At 43.9% G+C, this 26,632-nt stretch overlaps 1 protein-coding gene across 1 annotated transcript in view; it reads right to left on the reverse strand.

The window, feature by feature from the left end:
- The window catches only part of DIP2C (disco interacting protein 2 homolog C), a 763,198-nt gene that overhangs the window by 269,568 nt on the left and 466,998 nt on the right, over positions 1 to 26,632 (reverse strand). Inside the window, 2 exon segments of the mRNA XM_030198809.1 lie at positions 1,631 to 1,828; positions 18,537 to 18,656. Of these exon segments, the coding sequence (XP_030054669.1) occupies positions 1,631 to 1,828; positions 18,537 to 18,656 (318 nt within the window).

Here is a 26,632-nt window from a genome sequence, read left to right on the forward strand (position 1 = left end):
AAGAGAGGAGATGCTGCCCAGATGTGGAGGAGGGGGGGGGGGAGTTAGGGTTGGGATAAAAAAGGATGGGAGGAGATGCCACTCCAGGGGAAGGGGTTGTGTGGCAGAGATTGCTGACAAGCGGTAAGATGCCGCTCCCTTAAGAGTGCCACTTGAGGCCGTTGCCTCAGTTGGCCTCATTATAGGGCTGCCCCTGTTTAAGATGTCTTCCCTTCCCCATCAACATATCATTGCCTAAGATATGAACGTAGTAGAAAATATGCATACTTGATCCTCATCTGTCTGTCATTTTCAGGACATACATGGAGGAGTGGCCTAGTGGTTAGGGTGGTGGACTTTGGTCCTGGGGAACTGAGGAACTGAGTTCGATTCCCACTTCAGGCACAGGCAGCTCCTTGTGACTCTGGGCAAGTCACTTAACCCTCCATTGCCCCATGTAAGCCACATTGAGCCTGCCATATGTGGGAAAGCGCGGGGTACAAATGTAACAAAAAAAAAAAAAAAATAAAATAAACACGGTTCACTTAAAAGTACATAATGTCACCGTCCGCCTAATTGTATAAAGGTTGCCAAACAGTGCGTGTGCAAATTTAGGTGCACCCCTGATTTGAGTGCACAATTTAATAGAATAACGAGCCAATTAGCACAAATTGGCTTTTTAATAAGCAATTATTGGCACTAATTAGATTTAATTGGGACTTATGCGGTAAAGTTAAGCGCAGGATCCACATCTAAAATTTACAGGTGTTCCAAAAAATGGGGCATGCAAATGGGATGGTCATGGGCATTTCAGGGCAGACTGCAGTGTAGTTTGTTATGCGCATGCTTGTAGAATAATTGTGCTCCACACGTAAATTTAGGTGCAGGGATTTGCACCACGTTTTTGTTGGGCAAATGGCGATGCCTAAATTGAAGCGCAACCTCTCCATTTAACCATTAATTCTACAAACCGCACCGAACATTAGACACGTCTTATAGAATACTGCTTAAACAGGTTTTTTTCGGCGCCAATTTTTTAGGCATCATATACAGAATCCAGACCTATGTGTACATAACGCCAGTGTATTACCCCCTTTATGCCTAAGTTTGCCTTGCCCAAAACATGTGCACACAATCAAGCTCAAGCAAATTTAATATGGGCCAGGATTAAAAGAATATAGGGTGGTTTGTCAAGAAGTCAGACGTACAGAACATCAAACCAAAAAAGTACAAGGAGCCTACACGAGTGGGAGCGTCAACTCAGTATTTTATTAATCAGACCTGACACGGTCCGTATTTCGGCGAAACCGCCTGCATCAGGGGTCTAAACTTGAAATATTAAAAACACAGATATACATGAAGTAAAAATCACAAAATCAGAAATCAATTTTTGAAACACATAAAAGTGAAAATGCTTATAAACTGATTCAGAATACATTGTAAAGCTATATAAAAAAATGTGTAGTATAACAAATAAGTAAATAAAACAAATGAAAGACAAACTTGAAAAGCATAACAAATGGGTGATACTAAGGGTAGATGTGCTTATGGTAGATTAAAAAAAACTTAAATAGACGTACAGAACATGTAATTATTGCTTTGCATTTCCCGAGTTACAACATGCAAGTATAACAATAAAAATACTGCTCACCATAGGTCAGAATATACAGTGGCTTCCCATTAGTGTCCATAGTGGTTAGGCAGGGGGCTTTAGGTGAAATGGTCCCCCATCGCTGCAAAGCCGCTTCAAGAGAAGGTGGCCAATTGGTGACTACTCCAAGCGGCTCCCCTCGCATGGCCAACATCTGGGCTCCTTCTGGCTTTGGTTGGTTGGGGTCTGGTTGTTGAACTATCAGGAATACAAAGAAGAAAATGTTTAAAAATGAGCTTTCAACCTGGTAAAACTGGTGCAATGAAGCTAGTTATTTTCGTTCTTTAGAGGCTCCTTTACTTAAGCAGCAGGCTGAAGGTTATGAGTTCTATTCAGCAAGGCATTGCACCTCTATAGCCCTCTTGGCTGTGCTGAATGGCTGCATTCAGAGACTAGCAAAAATCAAGATGACTCTTTGAAAAACTTGCGTGAGTGAATGTAATATTCTCACAATATACATCAATAAAGAACGGAAACGGCTGTAATCGTCTATAATTTACATTTGACTTATTCTAGCTCTACACAGCTTCGAGTGAATTCTTTCGAAAAGGCTGTAAATAAGGAGCAGCCTAGTGGTTAGGGTGGTGGACTTTGGTCCTGGGGAACTGAGTTCGATTCCCACTTCAGGCACAGGCAGCTCCTTGTGACTCTGGGCAAGTCACTTAACCCTCCATTGCCCCATGTAAGCCGCATTGAGCCTGCCATGAGTGGGAAAGCGCGGGGTACAAATATAACAAAAATAAAAAATAAAATCCTAATAAATAAATAAATAAACATGTGATGTAGGGAGAGACCTTCAGTAACACCCATTACATTGGCTCATTTATGTTTTTCAGAGCCTTTTTGAATTTTGCTATTGCTTCTTCACTCTTCGTATTTGGGGTTTGAAAATGGCAAGAAAAACTAACATTTATGGAACAGGAGCAGAAGGATCGTGTGAAAAGAGCTTTATACGTTTATTTTCCCCCAGACTCATACCTACTCCTGCCAATATTCAAAGTGAGTTAACTGGCCAGGAATAGCCGCCGACCAGTTCGTTTATATGCGGCTATCCAGTCATTTTCAGCGGCACTTAACTGATTAGTGCCACAGTGGAAGCCAGCTATGTTGGGGACATTCTGGGGGTGGATCAGGGACAGAGTCCGGTTAGCTCCCAATATTCAGAGTTAACCGGCCAAGTTTAGCTCATAAATAGGACCGCATAAATAGCTGGCCTATCTTTATACACTAGCCCATGGACAGATAAGTCTGAATATTGACTTCAATGCCGAAGCCTGGATTAAGCCTAGCACTGAATTTCTGGTTTTAGTGCCTTGGCAGACAAAATAACCCACTGTCCACTGCCGGCTGAATATCGGAGGAAATGTAATCATACTGCAACTGTGCAACATTATCTAACTTCATCTATTTACCAGCGTCAGAAAAGATTAGTCAATGTTACCCTCACTTTGAATTGAGTCCATTAGGATAATATAGGATATGGAGAGATACATTCCCTCCTTATATTATCCAAGGATTCCCAATCATTCTCCAGATCTTGTTTTGGTTCCACCACTGCAGCATTCTCCTCAGTTCCAGGGAGAAATTTCAATGGTATAAGGGTGTGTACAATAACGGCCTGTATATGGATTAAAGGTGGGAGTAAGACAGTAAGAGCCATGCAATCAGATTGAGGTACTGCAGCACTGTGAGGTTGTTTCAACAGAATTAAATTTTGAAGGCCTTGAAAAGGCGAGATTACAGGGGTGACGAGCTACATCGCTTTACTCTGACAAAGTCCAACTGTTCATTTAAGAAACCAGGTCCAATAGGGAGTATTTTCGGTACTGCAGCTGAAACTTTGGATCCAGTCATAATCTCTCATGATTGCCAGGTCACTAACATCAGCATAAACTTAAAATTAAAACAGCAATAAAGGATAAAATTAAGATTGGTCCCAGAGCCAAGCCTCGGTACTGTGCACAGCTATGTGGCTGGTTCATGTTTTAGTTAAGCATCCTGCTTCTGGGGCTGGTAGTGGGTTTGTGATGCTGTATTCACAGTGTTCAATTGACCCCCCCCCCCCCTCAACAACAAATTTAAGAAATTCCAGGCATTGCTCAAAAGTGGCACCTATTGTTATCTCAAACCATGGTATGCGTCTCTAATGAATGAGGGAGGAAGGGTTGGGGATGGCAATAGGAAATAAATAAACAGAGAAAACCTCCACATAACTGTGAATGGAACCTCAAGCTACCCCTGATGAAGCAGATTACGATTACACTGAAAGCTGTCATTCAAACAGAATAAAACCATGCTTTTCCCCACACATACATAGTAACATAGTAGATGACGGCAGAAAAAGACCTGCACGGTCAATCCAGTCTGCCCAACAAGATAACACATATTTGCTACTTTTTGTGTATACCCTACTTTGATTTGTACCTGTGCTCTTCAGGGCACAGACCGTATAAGTCTGCCCAGCACTATCCTCGCCTCCCAACCACCGGCTCTGGCACAGACCGTACAAGTCTGTCCAGCACTATCCCCGCCTCCCAACCACCAGTCCCGCTTCCCACCACCGGCTCTGGCACAGACCGTATAAGTCTGCCCAGCACTATCCACGCCTCCCAACCACCAGCCCCGCCTCCCGATCTTGACTAAGCTCCTGAGGATCCATTCCTTCGGCACAGGATTCCTTTATGCTTATCCCACGCATGTTTGAATTCCGTTACCGTTTTCATTTCCACCACCTCCCGCGGGAGGGCATTCCAAGCATCCACTACTCTCTCTGTGAAAAAATACTTCCTGACATTTTTCTTGAGTCTGCCCCCCTTCAATCTCATTTCATGTCCTTTCGTTCTACCACCTTCCCATCTCTGGAAAAGGTTCATTTGCGGATTAATACCTTTCAAATATTTGAACATCTGTATCATATCACCCCTGTTTCTCCTTTCCTCCAGAGTATACATGTTTAGTTCAGCAAGTCTCTCCTCATACATCTTGTAACGCAAATCCCATACCATTCTCGTAGCTTTTCTTTGCACCGCTTCAATTCTTTTTACATCCTTAACAAGATACGGCCTCCAAAACTGAACACAATACTCTGGGTGGGGCCTCACCAACGACTTATACAGACAGTTAGAAATAGGGTATTTCTTCTAAAGGAAGCCAGAGTAAGGTTTCATTCTAATTGTTCAACACTAATTCCAGAGTCAAATGTCCAGCCTGTCTATATAGGAAACTGAAACAATGGAAGAACATATTTCTCATCAGCTCTCAGTGTACAAAGAGCAAAAAACTCTCTTCCAATAAATAAATAAAACATACAAATTACAAACCAGCCACCGCACCAATGTCTCCAATTTGTAATTCCTACATTTCTTAGTTTTGGAACTCTTAAGCGATTTTAGTAAGTTGGATGGGGAGGTGTTGCCTCCTCCCCTAAATATTAAATGAAGTTTAACACGGATTACTGGAAGAGTTTCTTTAATGTAAAGTGAAAAGCTGGGTGGAATTTGGGCTGCTGCAAATCAGATATTTTGACACAACTGGCACAGTGTGCCAAGCAAGTTCCATCAAGAATTTAACAAGAAGAGATTGGCTGGTGATGTACCCCGCTGCGGGAGTCATAAGTGATATGGAGCCCAACTTATGTGCTTTAACCTTGTCTCGCAGTAGGAGGTGTGGAGGGGCATAATCGAACGCGAACGCCTATCTCCAAGGGCGTTTATCTCCGAGAACGGGTCCGTGAAGGGGCGGGCCGAACCGTATTTTCGAACAAATGGACGTTTTTGAGCTGGGCGTTTGTTTTTTAGCGATAATGGAAACTAAAAACGCCCAGCTCAAAAACGTCCTAATCCGAGCCATTTTGTCATGGGAGGGGCCACAAATCGTAGTACACTGGCCCCCCTGACATGCCAGGACACCAACTGGGCACCCTAGGTCAGTGCGGTGGACTTCAGAAAAAGCTCCCACATGCATAGCTCCCTTACCACGGGTGCTGAGCCCCCAACCCCCCTCCCCCAAAACCCACTACCCACAATTGTACAACACTACCATAGCTCTTAGGGGTAAAGGGGGCACCTACATGTGGGTACAGTGGGTTTTGGAGGCCTCCTATTTACCAGCACAAGTGTTGCAGGTGGGGGGGGGGGATGGGCCTGGGTCCACCTGCCTGAAGTGCACTGCGGTACCCACTAAAAGTGCTCCAGGGACCTGCATACACGCAGGCCTCTAGGACTTGTTGCTGCTATATAACATTGGCACACCAGTTGACACCTGAAGACTAATCTCTCCGAAAACGTCCTTTATTGGAATAAGCACATTTACTCACAGTTAACTGCAGATCAGAGGTTGTGCCCCACTGGCAACGAGTCTCCCTGGTACTGAGATTAGCAGTAGGTCAGAGCTGGCAGAATGCTGTACAATGCCCTCTTTCAGCCACATTCAAGGTAAGAACTAAGTTCTCTAACGTGGCTAACACAGGAAAGGGAACTAAAACTGGCTTACAAAAATGGCCACTACCGCATGGACTACAACAGGAAACACAACAGGGCACACTCTGACCCAGAAGGCAGGGGGAAAAGCACCATGGGAGAAGAGCCTACCAACTACCAACATCGTGAGACTGTAACCCTACACCCACCACAATGCAATGCTGATGTGACCCTGTAGTGCACCCGAGAGCCACATCTGACCCAGGGAAAGGCTGTGAGAGGATCGAACACATTCTGCTGTCATGAAGGTGGGTACGGCTTTTGAGGCTGGAATACAGGCTGGGAAAAAGTTTTTTAAGTGGGGTTTTTTTTGGTGGGAGGGGGTTAGTGACCACTGGGGGAGTCCGGAGAGGTCATCCCCGATTCCCTCCAGTGGTCATCTAGGCAGTTGGGGCACTTTATTTGGGACTTGTTCGTGAAAAAAAAAAGGGTCCAAAAAAAGTGACCCAAAATCGCAGTAAAAACGCCTTTTTTTTCCCGATTATCAGCTACAGACGCCCATCTCTCCTCGGCTGATAACCACGCCCCAGTCCCGCCTCTGACACGCCCACGTCAACTTTATTCGTTTCCGCGATGGAGTGCAGTTGGTAACGCCCAAAATCGGCTTTCGATTATACCGATTTGGGCGCCTTTGCGAGAAAAACGCCCATCTCCCGATTTGGGTCGAAATATAGGCATTTTTCTCTTTCGATTATAAGCTGGATAGGCAGCCAAGCATCTTATTAACCACATTCCCTCAATCTGGAGCAGTACACGGGGCTTATTAAAGCATTACCTTCCTGTGTGTGGATCATGTCACAAGACCAGAAGTTAGAGCTTTAATAAATGCCACCTGCTGCTGCTCACTGGGATAAAAGATAAAAGCCGGTTGGTACTGCCAGCATCCCTTACCACAGGTTGGGGTTAAAGAAGGTATCTCACTATATTAAACTTGGGTTCAAAATAATTTATCTTTTTTTATTTTTATGTATGCACTTTAAAAAAAATATATACTATAAAGTGTTTTAAATTATTTTAAATGTGCTCAGACCATACCGTTTACACCCATTATATCCCCAAGAGGAATATGTGGTGGTGTCACAATGGAACCATCATTGCACATATGATGTTCCACCTCCTAATATTTGTGTATGTACATACAGCTGAGCCCAAGTAGATCTTAATCACCGGTGTATGCGTATATTTATAATACATATGTATAAGTCATAAACTACTCACATTAAATATTGCTAGACTTGAGCTCAAACCTCCACCCATAAATTATGGTGCTTTCCTTATTACCATCTAATATATGGATAATAAAACATACCATTCAACATTTGTTTGAACCTAAAGGAGGTAAATGTTAATTCATGACACCCTGATCTCAAAAGAAGATATGTCAGGTTTTACAGCATTGCAGCTTTCACAGCCAACTTGGAGCCCACTATGGAGAATCACCGAAAAGTCAGGCTGTGCTGGACTGAGACACAGAGGATCATGGGAATCAAAGAAGGGGGTCTTGTTAGATCATTGCAAGAAGGAACTTAAAGAGGTCCTGGTGGGTCCTCTTAAAGCGTTGTTTAATAAATCCTTGGAGATGGGGGAAGTTCTACAAGACTGGAGAAGAGCGAATGTGGTCCCTCTTCACAAAAGTGGTGACAGAGAAATGGGAAACTATAGACCAGTAAGCCTCACGTTATTGAAAACGTAATGGAAGCATTGCTGAAGGAAAGGATACTGAATTTCCTGGAATCCAATGGGTTACAAGATCCAAGGCAATGTGGTTTTACCAAAGGTAAATTGGTCCAAATGAATTTGATTGAACTCTATGACTGGCCAACCAGAGAACTGGATTGAGGACATGCACTAGATAAAATCTACTTGGATTTCAGCAACACCTTTGACATGGTTCCTCAAAGGAGGCTCTCGAATAAACTTGACAGGCTGAAGTTAAGACTCAACGTGGTGAACTGGATTAGAAACTGGTTGACAGACAGATGCCAGAGGATGGTGGTCAATGGAATTATCTCAGAGGAAGGAAAGATGAGCAGAGGAGTGATCAAGGATCAGTGCTGGGGCCGATTCTGTTCAATATATTTGTGAGCAACACCGCTGAAAGGTTAAAAAGGTAAGGTTTGCCTTCTTGTGGATGATATCAAGGTTTGTAATAGAGCGCACACCTCAGAGGGAGTGGAAAATATGAAAAAGGATCTGTAAAAGTTAGAAGAATGGTCTAATGTTTGGCAGCTAAAATTTAATACAAAGAAATGCAGAGTAATGCATCTGGGGAGCAGAAATCCAAGGGAGTCATATGTCCTAGGAGGTGAGAGGCTGATATGTACAGACAGAGAGAGGGACCTTGGGGTGATAGCGTCCGAGGATGTGAAAGTGACAAAACAGTATGACAAGGCAGTGGACATGGCCGTAAGAATAGGCTGCATAGAGAGAGGCGTAACCAGCAGAAGAATGGAGGTGTTGATGTCACTGTACAAGTCGTTAGTGAGGCCCCATCTGGAGTACTGCGTTCAGTTTTGGAGGTTGTATCTTGCTAAGGATGTAAAAAGACTTGGGGAGTCCTGCATGATGGATGGAGAGAGAGAGAGAGAGAGAGAGGAGATAAACTAAAGGTAGCAAATCTGAAAATTGGTGGCCATAAGGCAACTTATTAAAAACATTAATAGTCAAATCATTTTATGGTTACCAGTAAGCGAGGAAGGGAATGGGTCTCTGAAGGAGTTCTGTGAGGGAGGAAATGGGGTTAAAAAGATGGTGAAAGAGAAGTAATAGGACATGGGGTATAGGGAAAGAGATAGAAACATGGCCTGGAAACAAGGGAAGGAAGGAGAGACAGAGATGGAGCTGGGGCTGGTGGGAGAATGAGAGGCAGAGAGGGTAGATGAGGGCTAAGAGAGTGAGTACAGGGGATGGGAATGAGTAAGGAAGTGGGTGAAAGATGGGGGATAGGAGACTGAGGAAGGGGAGATAAAGAGGGGTAAAGGGAGTGCTGAATAGGGAATGAGGGTAATGGGAAAAGCTAGTTGATAGATGAGACAAATCTGTGAAAAGCAGACTAAGGACTAGAAGGTGAGAGAGAGAGAGAGTAAAATCAAATGGGTGGATATAAATGCAGAGAAGAGAAAAGTGGAGGGAATAAAACAAAATACCAGTGCTAGAGAGAAGGAAAGGCAAAAGACAATAGGGAGAGGAAATGGAAAGGCCAACCTGGAAAAGAACTTGGGAGAAGACTGATTCACAGAAAGTGGAAAAGTGATGGTGATCAGCTTAATTTGAAAAAGAAAATTCCCAGATGACAAAGGTAGAAAAGAAAAAAATATATATTTTTTTTATGTAAATACTTTATAAGGACTGAGATATGCCTACTTTGTTAAATGTACATTTTTTTCTATTTTTACTTTACAAAGTACAGGGGAAAATTAAGCACCACTTTAAATGTGGTAGCAGATAATGGACCATGAATTTGTGGGAAGCAAGATTTAAGCCTTGGGTAAAGCAGTAGGGCAAGCATCTTCAAGCATTCTCCAAGTATAAATAACCTCAAATACACAGGCCAGGAATGCACTGACCAATTTTAAAATCAGCTTCTTTGTTTTTATGGATAATCGGTGCAATCATTATTAGCCTAAACTACAGCATGAGACACCAAGGAAACTAAGCAATGATTCTGTTGGAGAAGATTCTGAGCTGTAACAGATGCTGAACCATTGCCTCTCACATCCAAGATTCCCACCATGGGGAAGAAAACTTATCAAGAAAAGAAAAACCATGAGTATTTAGCCTCCTGTGGAAATTTTGATAAATGAAGGTCACCAGATTCTGCATGTGGTGTACAGTAAGCATTTAAGTTCTGTAGCGGTCTTATGCTATTAGTGGTTTTTCTGTCTTCTTTAAATCCTCTCCTGCTGTTCCTAAATGGCTTCCACCTGCTGGGGTAGCATCATTTCCAGCTGCAGCCACAGGCTTCCCCTGCTTACAAAATGCATTTTGAAAGCCAGATGCTAAGTTTTTATGTTAAATGTTATATTTTTTATGTTAAATGTTATCTTTTTGTGGCTGTGACTCCATAATTGCAGTCAATAAAACTGTGTGATCCCTGAAAGTACAGAATAATGATGCACCTATGGAGATCCCAACTGGTTGTGACTCCCAATTTAAATTTTGTGACCCCATTTGGGGTTCCGATTGACATTTTGGGAGGCTCTGGTCTAGAGACAGAACATCCCTGTGCTAAAGATCCATCTAAAATGGGTTTAACTATAATTTAACTCTAGAATCCACTATAGGTCCCAAATTGATTCTGAGGCATAATAAGCCTTCTGTGAATATTGCTATTTCAATTCCATATAGCAAGATAAATCATTAATCACTGTAACTAAAACCAGCTGCTGTTCTGAGCAACACCAATGAAGAAACAATGGGGCTCAAAAACCAAACCAAAACTTTCTTCTTTTATTTGCACCAGAAAAATTCTTTATAATAACTAATACCCATTTTTCAAAAACACTAACTTAACAAGTGTTCATATTATGCATTTGGTCAACCAGCTTTAAAACTACCACATATACTCAAATAACTGCGTATTTTGGCTTATGCTTACATTTCGACACACCTTGATTATTGTAATATCATTTATGCGAGCATTACTAAACTCAATTTGAAACGCCTACAAACTATTCAAAACACAGTCGCTCATATAATTTGTAGAGCCTCAAGATACGATAAGGCTACGCCTTTATTACATCAACTTCATTGGATCCCGATCTAACTGAGAATTTCATTTAAGGTTCTTATCCTTACATTTAAAGCGCTATACTTAGCTACAACATCATATCTTGCAAACTTAACTATTCCATACACACCATCGTGAACTTTACACTCACTTACTGATAATAGGCTGGTAATTCCACCTCCCTCGAGAGCTAGGTGGGAATCAACTCGAGCCTCAGCATTTTTCTTTCTATTACCATCTCTGTGGAATTCCCTTCCAAAATTTATCAGGGTGAAAGAATCATTTACGCTCTTTCATAAGGCTTTGAAAACCTGTTTCTTTGAAAAAGCTTTTGAAATTTAGCATTGTCTATCTAGAGAACCACTCAGAAAGGAAAGGAAATATGGTTATGTAAACAGGGAATATAAACTACTCAAAGGAAATAGTATTGCCCGATGTGATGTGTATGAATGATACAATTAATTGTTTTGTCCTCTTTGGTTTGGAAGTTTTTGTTAGCGCTGTCCTATTACAAAATGGATTTCTTTTATGTTAGAATATTATTGTATGTTATTTGCACTTTTTAAAGATATAAACCGTTCTGATTTGCTATGTAAGAAGTAACAGTATAGTAAATAAACAATAAATGATAAATGTAAACTAAGATTTTTGGGCCACCCTTCCCTGAGGTGTCCTGCCACGGCTGGCTCTGCCCCCAGCCTCCCCCCCCCCTCCCAACTGGATACTCCCACTCACTCACTCCCTACATTGTAAAGAGAACATCCCCCTCCTCCCGGATCCACTGTAGTTCCCGGGGCAATGTTGCGAAACTGCTGCTGAAACTTGTGGCAGCCATTTTCACTACAGAAATTGCATGGACAGGAGCGTAGGAGAATCGCTCCTGCCTCAGATCACCACTGGAGTGGGTGGGAGTTTCCAGTTTTGTGCGGGGGGGGGGGGGAGTTTGGGGGGGGGAGCCTGGACAAATTTTTTAGGGGGTAAATGGTTTATATGCAAATGGGTTTATATTTGAGTATATATGGTACTCTTTCATAAGGGACAAACTGGTCCTAAAGTGACTTCTTCTATTGATGACTACTGAACCCCCATCATTTCAGAAGATTGTTATTTTTTTTAAATAATTTCTAATATGAACAGAAAGAATATTATGAGCCTCACACAAAGCAGTGCACAGCAAGGCTTGTAGGGAAGTTGGACCAGGCTTCTGAGATTGGTTCATCCATGCTGCATGGAAGGAAGGAAAATATCTCAGGTCGGTCCTATCTGATGACTCTAACATGGTAATGCAGTGGTCAGACCCAGAGGGATGCTAAGGTGCATAGAGAAATGCGTAACCAGTCAAGAAAAGGAGGTGGTACTACCTTTGTACAGGTAACTAATACTGATAGGCAGCCAGAAAATTTTAGTCAAGTATCATTGTCCATGCCATTTTCAGGGATGTTTGTTTTTTTTTCAATTGGCCATTATTTCATCATGAGAGCAAAGTTGTTGAGTGATACTTTACAAATCACTAAATTGAAAGAGGCTATACTCAATGGACACAGAGGGTGCACTCTTTCAGAAACAGGGCGCACTATGCGCACAAGTGCAATGGGTACTCTCTTTGTAAATAGTGCACACTCTCTCTAAAGACTATGCACTATTATCGGAAAAAGCATTAGTTTACCCAAGGGTAAAAACCATTGACAGAGGATCCCTAGTTGGGTAGAATTTAAGGGAAAGCGGCTTATCAACTGGGTCATATGGCAGAGATACTTGCAGGTTTTTTTTTTTTTGTTATTTGCATCCTTTTGCTTTGTTTTGCTTAATTGAAACAGAAATGTGCATCCCTATTCCACAGGGAAACACTTAAAACCATGATGACTGTATAGACCTTAAGATCCAAATATGCTGTTATTCTGTTTTTATGTTAAATGGCTGAAGAAGAACAGACACACTGTGGAGTTTCTGAGAGAACCACAATAATGATAAAGATATTCAAATGAAAATCTACAGCTCTTCAGAAGGAAGATATTTGAAGTTTAAAGTGATCAAACACTGACATAAAAGCTCACTATCAGACATAATTCTCCTCCCTCTGTCCCCACCCTTCTGCCTTCCCCTTCCTAACACTGTCCCAATATAATCTACAATTCCCCTTTACATACAGGTAATAACAGTTTTTGCTCTGCTTTATTTCATTTTTATCAGAGGGAGCATTAGCTGCTGAGAGCTAGACAAGAAACATATAAAGCCTGCCCAATAAAAGTATCATCTTACATTTCTTTTTGTCAACTGACTTTCATTTATGTACTATGAAAACAAAGAAATTCCTCGTTAGGAGAAAGCACAGTTGGCTGAACTAATGAACACCCCCAGAGGGCTGAAAGAATACAAAAATGAAATTGAAGATCTACAATTAGTAATCTGTAACCTGTCATTAAAATCATCCATGGTACCTGAAGATTGGAAAGTGGCCAATGTAAAGCTAATGTCTAAAAAAAATTCCAGGAGCGATCTGGGAAACTATAGACTGCTGAGGCTGATGTCCAGGCCAGGGGCATAGCCAGACCTCGATGGGAAGGGGGGGGTCAGAGCACAAGGTGGGGGGGGGGGGCACATTTTGGCCCGCCTCCCCGCTGCCACCCTCCCGTCGCCACCTCTGCCCCCCTGCCCGCCAGCCGCCACTGGAAGGTACCTTGGCTGGCGGGGGTACCCAGCCCCCGCCAGCTAAAGCGTTTGTCCAATGCTGGTCTCACATTACCAGCCAAACCAGGGGCCCCGGAGCAAACTGGGGGGGCCCAGGCCCCCCATAGCTACACCACTGGTTCAGGCCAGGCAAAATTACTGAACACACAGGCAAACATGTTTTAGTGGAACAGAGTTGGTGTAGATTTTGACAAGGGAGGTCTTCCCCACCAATCTGCCACATCTTGTTGTAGGATAGGAACTTGTAAAAAGACAGAAAAGCGTGAGTAGGGTTAAATGGGCAAGTCTTCCAAGGGAGGAAGGTGGGTAGTAATGTACCACAGGGATGTGTACTATGGCTAAACATCTGGAAATGAGAACGATAAGTGAAGTGATCAAATTTGCAGATGACACAAAATAATTCAAAGTTGTTAAATTGCCTGTGAACTGTGACAAATTGCAGTAGGACCTTGGGAGGCTGGAAAACTCGGCATCCACATGGCAGATGGAATTTTGTGTGGATAACTGCAAAGTGATACATTGGGAAGAATAACCCAGGTTCCACATTAGGAGTCATCACTGAGGGGAAAAAGATCTAGGTCTCATTGTGGATAATACATTAAAATCATCTGCTCAGTGTACAGTGGCGGTGGCCAAAAAAGCAAACAATGTTAGGAACTATTAGGAAAAGAACAGAGAACAAAACAAAGAATACCACAATGCCTCTGTATGATTCCACTGTGGGACCACACCTTGAATATTGTGTGCAATTCTGGATGCCAGATCTCAAAAAAAGATAGCAGAACTAGAAAAGCTATAGGGAAGGGTGACCAAAATGATTAAGCGGATGGAACAACTCTCATATGAGGAAAGGCTAAAGAAGTTAGGGCTCTTCACCTTGAAGAAGAGATGGCTGAGGAGGAATATTATAGAGGTCTATGAAATCCTGAGTGGAGTGAATGGGTAAATGCAAACTGATACTCTTTCAAATGGTACAAAGTCTAGGGGACAAGCCAGGAAGTTGCATAATATTCTAATAATGGCGGAGGCATGATCTGAAGCCATTACATAATTGGCGCAAAGTGCATCCCCTATTTTGGTGTCTACATCTTGGCACAAAGTTATAAAATTGCTCCAACAGGTTTTACAGATGACCAAGTACATTGTCCTATAGTAGAACCTGAACTGAGTCCCTCTATAACGACATTCTGGAATCAGATTGTGTACAGTAAGTCTGTCGCGTGCAAATACTTATAATTGTCCTAGTCCGACTGCCTGTTTGAGCTGAAACCCTCCAAAACAAATACCGAACTCCTGCTTCACAGATGAGCAGAAGAGAAAAAGTATGAAGATCTCCAGAACCCCAGAGAATGACAAAGAATTATTCTGTACCTATTCATGAGTTGAATGGTTTAATTTTCTATGACTTTCTTTTATCCTTTTCTTCATTTTCCCCCTCAATCATCTCTGCCCTTCTCCTTTGGTGCCCTGGTGACTCAGATGACCTTGCTATGACCTTGCTAAGTCCAAGGGATAAATGTACCTTCAGCACTAAAAGAACCACTACAGCACTACAGCAGCTATATTTCTTCTCCTCCTGGGTCTGAGTGCACCATCCTTACAGTGCCAATCAGCTCCAGTGGGATGGGAAACCCCAGAAGCCCTCATTTTGCAGCATGCAATGTTACAGGCCTCAGTTACACTGCCATCCCATCGTCAGATTCCCTAGCCACCAGTTCGAAAGAGAGTTGTTACAACGACAAGAGGGTTAGTATACTGCTCCTGGAGCTGGAAGTGTACAAAGTTGGAGAAAGAACTGGAGAGACACTCCATATGACCAGGGAACAACAAGTTTGGTCAAAGCTGGAGCCAGAACTGGAGGAGAGATGGGTCAGGAACTAGACCAGGGAACAAGAGGCCGCAGAAACTTCATCACCATAGTAGAAAGTTCATCTTACTAGCTGGATAGCTTTCTCATTTCTAGAAACTCGGTTTCCTATATCCCCTTATAACTTGACTTTGTCAGTCCAGTTCACCAGGAGCCCCCCTCTACATCCCTGGCCTTGCTTGTATTCAATTTGTTAGTTATCTCTGTCACTCAAGTTCTAGCCCTTCATTTTACGGCTCTCACAACCCTGCAGAAGCCTTCCAAAAATACCCCTTTTATTTTCTTTTACATGACACATATACAGTACTGTAAAATACATTCATAATAAAGTATACAAAATCAGTGCAACGTATGCAACTACACTGGATAACAGTGGAATACAGAATGTATGTATGTTAATTCACTTCAAACAAAATCTTTTCATGCCTTAATGAGCCAACAGCTCAATGCATAGTCATAAGAGAAGGCTCACAGGCATTCAACTTTCTGCACGTTTACAAAATTTTCACGATTTAATAGGAAGTAGTTCTGGCTGAAACTTTTTTTTTAAAATTTACAATAGTAAGAACAGAAGAGCTAGGAATGACCACTTGCAGGACCATACCAAGTAACAGTTGTGCCGTCTGAATTATGTAAGTACATAAGTATTACAAACAGAAAAGTGGGCACAAAACCAGGAGTCCCAGAGAAGTACATAAGTATTGTCATACTGGGAAAGACCAAAGGTCCATCAAGCCCTGTTTCCAACAGTGGCCAGTCCAGGTCACAAATACCTGGCAAGATCCCAAAAAAGTACAAAACATTTTATACTGCTTACCTGAGAAATAGTGGATTTTCCCCAAGTCCATTCAATAATGGTCTATGGACTTTCCCTTTAGGAAACCATCCAAACCTTTTTTAAACTCCGCTAAGCTAACTGCCCTTACCACATTCTCTGGTAACGAATTCCAGAGTTTAATTACACATTGAGTGAAGAAACATTTTCTCCAACTTGTTTTAAAATTACTACATTGTAGCTTCATCGCATGCCCTCTAGTCCTAGTATTTTTGGAAAGCGTAAACAGATGCTTCACATCTACCTGTTCAACTCCACTCATTATTTTATAGACCTCTATCATATCTCCCCTCAGCCGCCTTTTCTCCAAGCTGAAGAGCCCTAGCCGCTTTAGCCTTTCCTTATAGGGAAGACGTCCCAACCCCTGTATCATTTTTATCGCCCTTCTCTCCACCTTTTCTAATTCTACTATATCTTTTTTGAGATGCGGCGACAAGAATTTAACACAATATTCGTGGTGCGGTCGCACCATGGAGCGATACAAAGGCATTATAACATCCTCATTTTTGTTTTCCATTCCTTTCCTAATAATACCTAACATTCTATTTGCTTTCTTAGCTGCAGTAGCACACTGAGCAGAAGGTTTCAACGTATCATCAACAACGACACCTAGATCCCTTTCTTGGTCTGTGACTCCTAACGTGGAACCTTGCATGACGTACCTATAATTCGGTTTCTTCTTTCCCACATGCATCACTTTGCACTTGCTCACATTAAACGTCATCTGCCATTTAGACGCCCAGTCTCATAAGGTCCTCTTGTAATTTTTCACAATCCTCCCGCAATTTAACGACTTTGAATAACTTTGTGTCATCAACAAATTTAATTACCTCACTAGTTACTCCCATTTCAAGGTCATTTATAAATATGTTAAAAAGCAGCGGTCCCAGCACAGACCCCTGGCGAACCCCACTAACTACCCTTCTCCATTGAGAATACTGACCATTTAACCCTACTCTGTTTTCTATCTTTTAACCAGTTTTTAATCCACAATAGAACACTACCTCCTATCCCATGACTCTTCAATTTCCTCTGGAGTCTTTCATGAGGTACTTTGTCAAACGCCTTCCGAAAATGCAGATGCACAATATCAACCGGCTCACCTTTAGCCACATAGAGGCATATTTTCAAAGCACTTTGGGAGGCTAAGTTCCATAGGTTTCTATGGAACTTTGGGAGGCTAAGTGCTTTGAAAATGAGCCTCATAGAGGCATATTTTCAAAGCACTTTGGGAGGCTAAGTTCCATAGGTTTCTATGGAACTTTGGGAGGCTAAGTGCTTTGAAAATATGCCTCATAGTAACATAGTAGATGATGGCAGAAAAAGACCTGCATGGTCCATCCAGTCTGCCCAACAAGATAACTCATATGTGCTACTTTTTGTGTATACCTTACCTTGATTTGTATCTGTCTTTTTCAGGGCACAGGCCGTATAAGTCTGCCCAGCACTAGCCCCGCCTCCCAACCACCAGCCCCTTCAAAGAAATGTAGAATTGCCCACTGATGTCCCCTTCCAGGCCCACTTTGCCAATGCCAGTGAGAGAAGATGGTCGGCAGGAAGCAATTTCAGCGCCCCTCAATACTGAAGGCCTGTGTGCCCGCACTGCTTGCACAACCCTAGGTATGGCACTGACTGCTTGATGTATAGTGCAGTTATGTTTTCTTTCCACTAAGTTTCAGAAGAATTCAGGAAAGCCCTTTCTTAATCACCTGTTTGTGTGATCAACAATCCAGGTTTTTATACGGTACACAAAAATCCCTCTTCTTCATCATGCACAGAAAGAAAAATACCCTTCAGATAAAGCAAACTCCAGCAAAGCAACCGAGCACTGACATCCTGGACCTGCAATTCTGACTCACAAATTCTTTAACTATGAAGTTTATTAGAAGGTTTACTATCCCGCCTATCGGGTAAACATCTAGGTGGCTTACAATCTAATATGAAGCAAACAAAGGAGATGAGAATCATGGACTACAAAAGGTAGGGTAGGGGAGAGAACTACAATAATGATAGGAAAGGGGGGTCGGAGAAACACACAAGGGCAATTGCACAGTCCAGGTCCTCTGGCAAAAAGAGACCTATGAATAGTTGGCATCAATGATAAAAAATGAGTTTTTAATTCCACCTTAAAAAGTTGAAGGGTACTATAAAGCTTAAGATGGTTTGGCAAGGTGGACCCTGGACAGAGAAGATAGAATGTCTTGTAGAGTCCCAGCTACATGCAAGAGTTTCCTTCTTACCCAATGCAAGAAACATTTCAAAGGCAAGTGGATACTTTACAAATCACACAGAAATAAAAGCCATTTTACCTTCTAGCAATTCCTCAAAGTCATCAACAAAGAATTCACGTAGTGGAGGTCGCTTGGGCCGCTTTAAGGTATTGACCAGCTGCTGGATCTTGGCAGACACTCTGCTGCTCACTGGCACACCTGCAGAATACAGCATAAGAAAGGTCAGTGGACAGCTACGCTCTGCATCACCCAATGCAAATGAGGTCACAAACAAGAAATACAACTATATCAGAAAACGACTGAGCAGCAGAAGGTAATCTTTGTAGCATAAGTGCATGAACTTCCTATCAAAATGCAGGAACAAAACAGCTTCTGGTATAAATGTAGAGTTTTGTGTATGGAAATCTTCCTCATCTTAAGAGGCCACAACCAACACTGACTGGCTAATTATCTTCAATTTAACGAGTTTGGATTTTGAGAGGGGCAGGGGGGATGCCGCATTAGATTTTGGTGTAGTTCATATATAATGCTAAACAGCAGCACAATAAACCAGTACAGAGAGAACAGCTGGAAAAAATTGGAGGATCAAGTTCTTATGGCTACAAGTCTAATCTCAGGCACCTCCTTTACCTCTTATGGTTCCCCTTTCTTTCAACGACCTGAATCCTGGTGCCACACAGCACCTGCTACTCTCTGACCAACTGGGCAGTGTGTGACAGAAGCCAGGAGTGAGGACGTAAGCAAATACCAGTGCTCTTCGGCATTATTCTCATTTTTTATTTTACAGCTCTTCTCTCTGCAGAGATGTCCACGGAACACTTATTATAGATCCCAAATCTTGATTTGATATATTAGGACTTGGTTAATCACCTTTCGTCATAAAGAAAGCTAAGCGAAGTACAAAACAACGAGAATAATAGATGACTCTTAAAATGCAATTAAAACATCATAGGTGCATTCCCTGATTCATCTCCTGAAATAGTTAAATTAAAAATAATAATAATATTATTTTAAAAAAGAAAAATAAACCATATTAAAACACTGTCACAGCTGCCAGCTAGGCCTGCTGCACTCAGTCATAGGTTTGTCGCTGGCAGCTTTATTGTGCATTGAGTCTTTACCTTGCTTCCTATAGCACTTAGCAAGTTCTAAAACATGTGCATGTAAATTTTCCAAAAATAGGCTGTGTTACCTCTATCACCCACTTTTATGAGCTGGAGCCAAGGATAAAAGTTGCTTGAGTATAGGAAAGTTTAATGATCTGCCTCTGTCTCCTGGGTGCACACCTTATGCTAACATAATAAGACAGTGTTAACATACATTGCTTTTGGTTGATGTTAAACGCGCCCTGCTAACACTAGAGCCCAAGAGGGGATCCACACCTCTGGGCAACCAAATGCTTTATTTGCGTGCACGTAGCTTGAGAAGTACCACATCTAATCCTGCAGTACGAGATAGTCAGTATGAGTTCACAACTGGCACACCAATTTTTCATCATCTTGTTGAACGATTCTTCCAAGTTCATGCCATGCCTCTGCCACCAATTCCCACCTAGAGAGGAAAAGAGCTAACACACTGAAAACTGAAGATCACACCAAGGGCAGGCCTCTGGATTGATCTTTCAGGACTAATGGAAAGAAAATTAACAGGTAAGAACTAATTTCCATCAGATTAATCCAGAGACTTGTGGGATGTAACAAAGCAGTCCTCAAGAAGGGCGGGACCGAACCACTCCAGTCTGCGGCACAGCTGCAAAGAAGGACGCATCCCGGCACGCTGAAACATCCAGCCTATAATGTCTGGCAAAAAAAGCATACTGAGGTCCACATTGCGGATCTACAAATCTCATCTAACCAACACCACCTGCACGTCTGCAAACAACGTTGCCTGCGCTCTGGGCGAGTGTGTCTTCAGCAAGCTGGGTGGGTCCTTCCCCACCAACAGGTATGCTGATGATGAAATAGCCTCCTTCAGCAAACGCACAATAGTAGTTTTAGCTGCCTGCTGGCCCTTCCTCCAACCAACAAACAGCACAAAGAGATGATCCGAGAGCCGGAAATTGTTGGTAATCTCCAGATACCTGATCAGGACTTGCCGAACATCCAGACAACAAACAGCCCGGAAGTCCTCGGGGTAGTCTTCCCACAGAAAACACGGGAGGGACAGTGGCTGGTTCACATGGAAGCCTGTGATCACCTTTGGGTGAAAGGACGGTATGGTCCAAAGTTGAACTCCCACCTCAGTAAAGCAAAGGAACAGATCCAGAGATGAAAATGCCCGCAACTCTGAGATCAGACAGGCTGACGCAATGGCCACCAGAAACACTGTTTTCAAGGTCAAGTCCTTCACAGAGATCTGATCCAAAGGCTCAAACAGCAACCTCTGGAAGGCCCACAGCATCACATTCAGCTGCCATTTCGGACAAACTGGCTGCCATGGCAGATGAAGATAGTGAACACCATGCAAAAACCGGTCTACGTCCAGATGCGCAGCCAGGGATTTGCCCTGCAGTTGGCCACAAAAACACACCAACGCCGTCACTTGCACCTTCAAAGAACCCAGAACCAACCCATTGTCCAACCCCACCTGCAAGAAGGCTAGGATATGGGCCAGCGAAGCCACCGACTTGACCACGCCCTGCGACCCACACCAGGTGTCGAAGGTCCTTCAAACTCTTGCATAGGATGATAGGGGTTGACTTTTTTTGAGCATGCAGCAGCGTTGTAATCACCAAGTCTGGATAGCCTTTCTTCCTCAATTTCCTCCTCTCAAGAGCCAGGTCATAAGATCAAATGGGAGGGATTCTTCATGAGAAAAGGACTCTGCGCTAGAAGCAACTTGCCACTTGCTAACCGAAGCAGGTGATACACCAGATGCCATACCAGGTCTACATACCAGGGCCATCGAGGTCACTCTGGTACCACTTGCACCACTAGGCCCAGATGCTGAGCAATTCACCCCAGAAGCCGGCCATTTATTGGCCATAGTGGAAGACATAAAGCAGACCCCCGGAGGACCACAGCTTCAAGAAAGCAGTCACACCCTCCACCTCCTTAAGAACTGTGACACCTTGGCACTGGACTGAGTCGCCATGAGATCCATCTCTGGCACCCCTCCAGTGGTCCGTTATCCATCTCAACACCTAATGGGAGAGTTCCCACTCTCCAGAATCCACCATCATGCAACTGAGAAAGTCTGCCTGAACATTGGGTACCTCCTGCAATGTGTGCCACTGAGAGAAAAGACAGGTGCCATTCCATCCACTGACACAGACAAGTGGACTCCATCGCCAGGGCAGCAATCTTGGTACCACCCTGCTTGTTGATATATGCTACTGCCATAGTGTTGTCAGACAGGACCCGAACAACCTTGTCCCGCAAGAGACCGAGGAACGCTATCAAGGCTTCCGAACTGCCCTCAATTCTAACCAATTTATCAGCCACACTGCCTCCTTCTGGTGACCAAAGGCCTTGCACTGTCCTGTCTAGGCAGTGAGCTCCCCAGCCCACAAGGTTGACATCCATCATCACCACCACCTAATCCAGGGAGGCTGAGATCCCCCCCCCCCTCACACACACTGTAGGTTGCTGGACTGAAGCCACTAACTCATCCCAAGCCTGGCCTGGGCTGTCCATGGAATCTGAAGATGGTAGTCATCCACTAAAAGAGACCACCTGTGAAGCAGCAACAGCTGGAGGTCCTACATGTGGAATCGAGCCCATGGAAGAATGTACAAGGTTGCAGCCATGTAGCCCAAGATCTGCACATAATCCCATGCTTTCGGACCCAGCAGCTGGAGCAGACAGGCCACCTGGGAGGACAGCTTCTGCCTGTGGGCCTCCAGAAGACCTTCCCTACCTGTGTATCGAACAACACCCTAAGATACTCGAAAGTCTGCGAGGGCTGCAACTTGCTCTTTTCCAAGTTGATCACAAAGGTACGCAGTAGGCAGACCACTTAACTGGTTATGCTCAAACCGTCCTCCAATGAGGACGCTCGAAGGAGCCAGTTATTCAGGTAGGGATGAACCCTGATGCTCACCTTTCTCAGGAAGGCTGCCACCACCACCACCACCATAATCTTAGTACATAAGTACATAAGTAATGCCACACTGGGAAAAGACCAAGGGTCCATCGAGCCCAGCATCCTGTCCACGACAGCGGCCAATCCAGGCCAAGGGCACCTGGCAAGCTTCCCAAACGTACAAACATTCTATACATGTTATTCCTGGAATTGTGGATTTTTCCCCAGTCCATTTAGTAGCGGTTTATGGACTTGTCCTTTAGGAAACCGTCCAACCCCTTTTTAAACTCTGCTAAGCTAACCGCCATCACCACTTTCTCCGGCAACGAATTCCAGAGTTTAATTATACGTTGGGTGAAGAAATATTTTCTCCGATTTGTTTTAAATTTACTACACTGTAGTTTCATCGCATGCCCCCTAGACCTAGTATTTTTGGAAAGCGTGAACAGACGCTTCACATCCACCTGTTCCACTCCACTCATTATTTTACATACCTCTATCATGTCTCCCCTCAGCCGTCTCTTCTCCAAGCTGAATAGCCCTAGCCTCCTTAATCTTTCTTCATAGGGAAGTCGTCCCATCCCCGCTATCATTTTAGTTGCCCTTCGCTGCACCTTTTCCAATTCTACTATATCTTTCTTGAGATGCAGCGACCAGAATTGAACACAATACTCAAGGTGCGGTCGCACCATGGAGCGATACAACGGAATTATAACTGGAAAAGATGCGGGGTGCTGTCGCCAAGCCAAACACCATGGCCTGAAACTGATGTTTCCTGAGGACCGCAAATCAAAGGTGATGCAGGTGCAGCAGCCAATGGGGATATGGAGATACGCCTCCTTGAGGTCCAAAGACGTCATAAAACTCCCTTGGCTGCATCACCACTATCACCAAACAAAGAGTCTCCATGCAGCTGTGTCTCACCTCGACAGCTCTGTTGATCTGCTTGAGGTTCAACACAGGATGAAAGGAACGACCTTTTTGTCAACCATGAAATAAATGGATTAACACTCCCCTGTAGAATTCCTCCAGAAGGACCCGCCGCACCACCCCAACCAAAGCAGCTTGTCGAAAGTGGGCCACACTGCCAGAGCCTTGGCGGGTGCCTTGCAAAGGGATTCCAGGAAAAAATCCAGCAGCTCTCACGCGAATTCCAGTTTGCAGCCATCCCGAATGATCTTCAACACCCACTGTTCAGATGTACTGGTCCATGTAGACTAGTGGTCAGTGAAGTGGGCTTTGATCCTGGTGAACTGGGTTTGATTCCTACTGTAGCACCTTGTGACTCTGGGCAAGTCACTTAACTCTCCATTGCCCCAGGTACAAAATAAGCATCTGTATATAATATGTAAACTGCTTTGATTATAACCAAAGAAAGGTGGTATATCGTCCCATCTTCTATCTACTCCTCTAGAAACAGCAACAAGCATCTGCCAATGACTAGCCCGGAGGAAAGGACCAAGACCCCATCATTGTGAAGTGCGGGAAGCGTGGGCTGCCCAGGAAGTCAATACGACTTCTGGGTGCTGATCCCTACAAAAGGACTGCTGCTTTTGCTGATAGCAGGGATGCTGAAATGACCCCAACTTTCAGGGACGGTACCTGTGTGCCTCTCAAAAATGAGACGACTGGGACCCACACGAAGAAAACTTTGCCTTGTCCTTTGGAAGCCGCTACCCCTTGGAATCCCCAAGGTCCTTAATAATCTTGGCCAAATCATCCCCAAAAAGGAGCTGATTCCTAAAGGGAAGTTTCGCCAAGTGTGCTTTAGATGCCAGATCCAGTGCCCAGTGGTGGAACCACAACCATCTCCTCACCATCGTGGCCAAGGGCATCTCCTTCACTGACACCCACAATCCTTCCCTGCGGTGGCCGCCTGCGCTCAACTCAAGAATGTGCAAGACACATAAGAGCCACAGAGACTAGCCTGTTGACCAAGTGAGACCACCTCAAAGGAGGACTTCAAAAAGGCCTCCAACTGCCTGTCCTGCATATCCTTGAGGGCCGTGCTACCCCCTCCACTGGCATGGTGGTCATCTTGGTGACTGCCATGATGTAGACACTGGGAGAATGGCAGCATCTGTCACAGTCTGTCACAAAGTCCGGAGTACTGAGCCCTTGGGCCACTGCCAGTGAGCGACAGCAGCAGGTGAACCACCCAACAGGAAGCGAGGCTGAACACAGACAGGCTGGTACAAGCAGGACTGGGACAACTGGATTCTGGAAAGGGTTTGGCTTGGCTTGAACAGGATTCAGGATTCTGGAACAGGATTCAGGATTCTCAGACAGGCTTGGCTGGAACAGGATTCAGGATTCTCAAACAGGGTTGGGAACTGAAGCTGAAGAGAAACAGGGCAGACACAAGCAGTAAGGAAACTGAAGCTGAAGACAAGCAGGGCAGACACAAGCAGGATTAGAACTGAGGCTGAAGATAGACAGGGCAGACACAAGCAGGAAGGGAACTGAACTGAAGCTGAAGACAGACAGGGCAGACAAGCAGGAAGGGAACTGAAGCTGAAGACAAACAGGGCAGACACAAGCAGGAAGGGAACTGAAGCTGAAGGCTTACAAGACAAGAACTAGCAGGGCAGGAACAGCAACAAACACACACACAGACGAAAATTCAACGGAAGACCTCTGTTGCAAAGGCAAGCCTGAAAGTTCCCAGGTGCTTAATAAAGGCAATTACAGATGAGGTCACAGGTGAGGCTTGGCAGCAGGAACAACAGGGCAAGTCTGGAGTGCTGGAACACCAGAACTGGAATGAACTCTGGAACATGTCTGGGAAACAGGAAGAAGGCAGTAAACAGCAGCCATAGGGCCTGGTCACCCGGAGGCGAGGTGAGTGTAGGCATGGGATACAGTCACAACCGTGACAGCATCATTATAAGACTGGGCTCTGATTCAGCTTCGCAAAACACAGCATGTTGACGCAGGTCCGAGATAACTAAGAAACTAAGATGTTTAAGATAAGTGTTTCAAGAATTTTAATGTATTTTTGACACAAAATAAAATAGAAGGCTAGACCTTTGTGAATATTTTGCGACTGATGATGAGATAAGTGTTGTCGGGCAGTGATTCCGGCATGACTGCCGAGGTCTCTATTCACAGGTCATTATTGGACTCATACTACTATATTTTAGTTCATATTGAGTTGGGTAGTCTATAAAGTACACATAAAGGGGATATAGCAACTCTTACAAATGGGTAGAGGAGATCTCTGCTCCAAACAGGATAATGTTGAAAGACAGAGAGATAAACAGAAGAAGGATGAGGGTAACTGCAGAACAGTGTCATGATGAAATGAATGGATTTTCATGAAGAAGGAAGAATGCCTTGCTGAACAGTTAACGGTTTATTCAAAATATACATGTGAGAAAGGGAAGATGGGAAAATTAGGTTCTTACCTTGGTAATTTTCTTTCCTTTAGTCATAGCAGATGAAGCCATTTCGTATGGGTTATGTCCATCAACCAGCAGGGGAGATAGAGAGCACTCAAACTTTCACAGTGCCCTCTTGGCCAGCTAGCTCCACTGCCTCTTCAGTATTTGAAGCTTCCAAAGCAGTATGGCAAACCGCAATGGGAATCACAAGAGCTTTCCTCACAGCGAACGATGGCCCATCACAAGGGCATGAACTCATAAAAGAGGGAATGCACATCCTCCTGGAGGGAATAAACTCATCCTCCTTATTGTATAAGTGGAGGGGAACACACGCGCCTCCTGGAGGGAATCACACATCCTCCCAACACACTGGAGGGAATGAACTCATCCTCCTATTTATAGAACTGGAGGGGAACACACGCGCCTCCTGGAGGGAATCAACACATCCTCCTAAATTTAAACTGAACATGAATCCTGAAGATTGTTTTCCAACTTTCTCCCAAGGAAGGAACTTCAGGAAATTAGAACAGAACCTGAAAAACAGATTCACAGCATACAGACAATCATACAGGGAGGGCTCATGGCTTCATCTGCTATGACTAAAGGAAAGAATATTACCAAGGTAAGAACCTAATTTTCCCTTCCTTGTCATCAAGCAGATGAAGCCATTACGTATGGGATGTAACAAAGCAATCCCTAGATAGGGTGGGAACAAGCCACACCACGCGCTAGCACTTGTGCACCAAAACGCGCATCCCTCCTGGCAGC

The sequence above is a fragment of the Microcaecilia unicolor genome, chromosome 1, assembly GCF_901765095.1.
Source record: "Microcaecilia unicolor chromosome 1, aMicUni1.1, whole genome shotgun sequence".
NCBI lineage: Eukaryota > Metazoa > Chordata > Amphibia > Gymnophiona > Siphonopidae > Microcaecilia > Microcaecilia unicolor.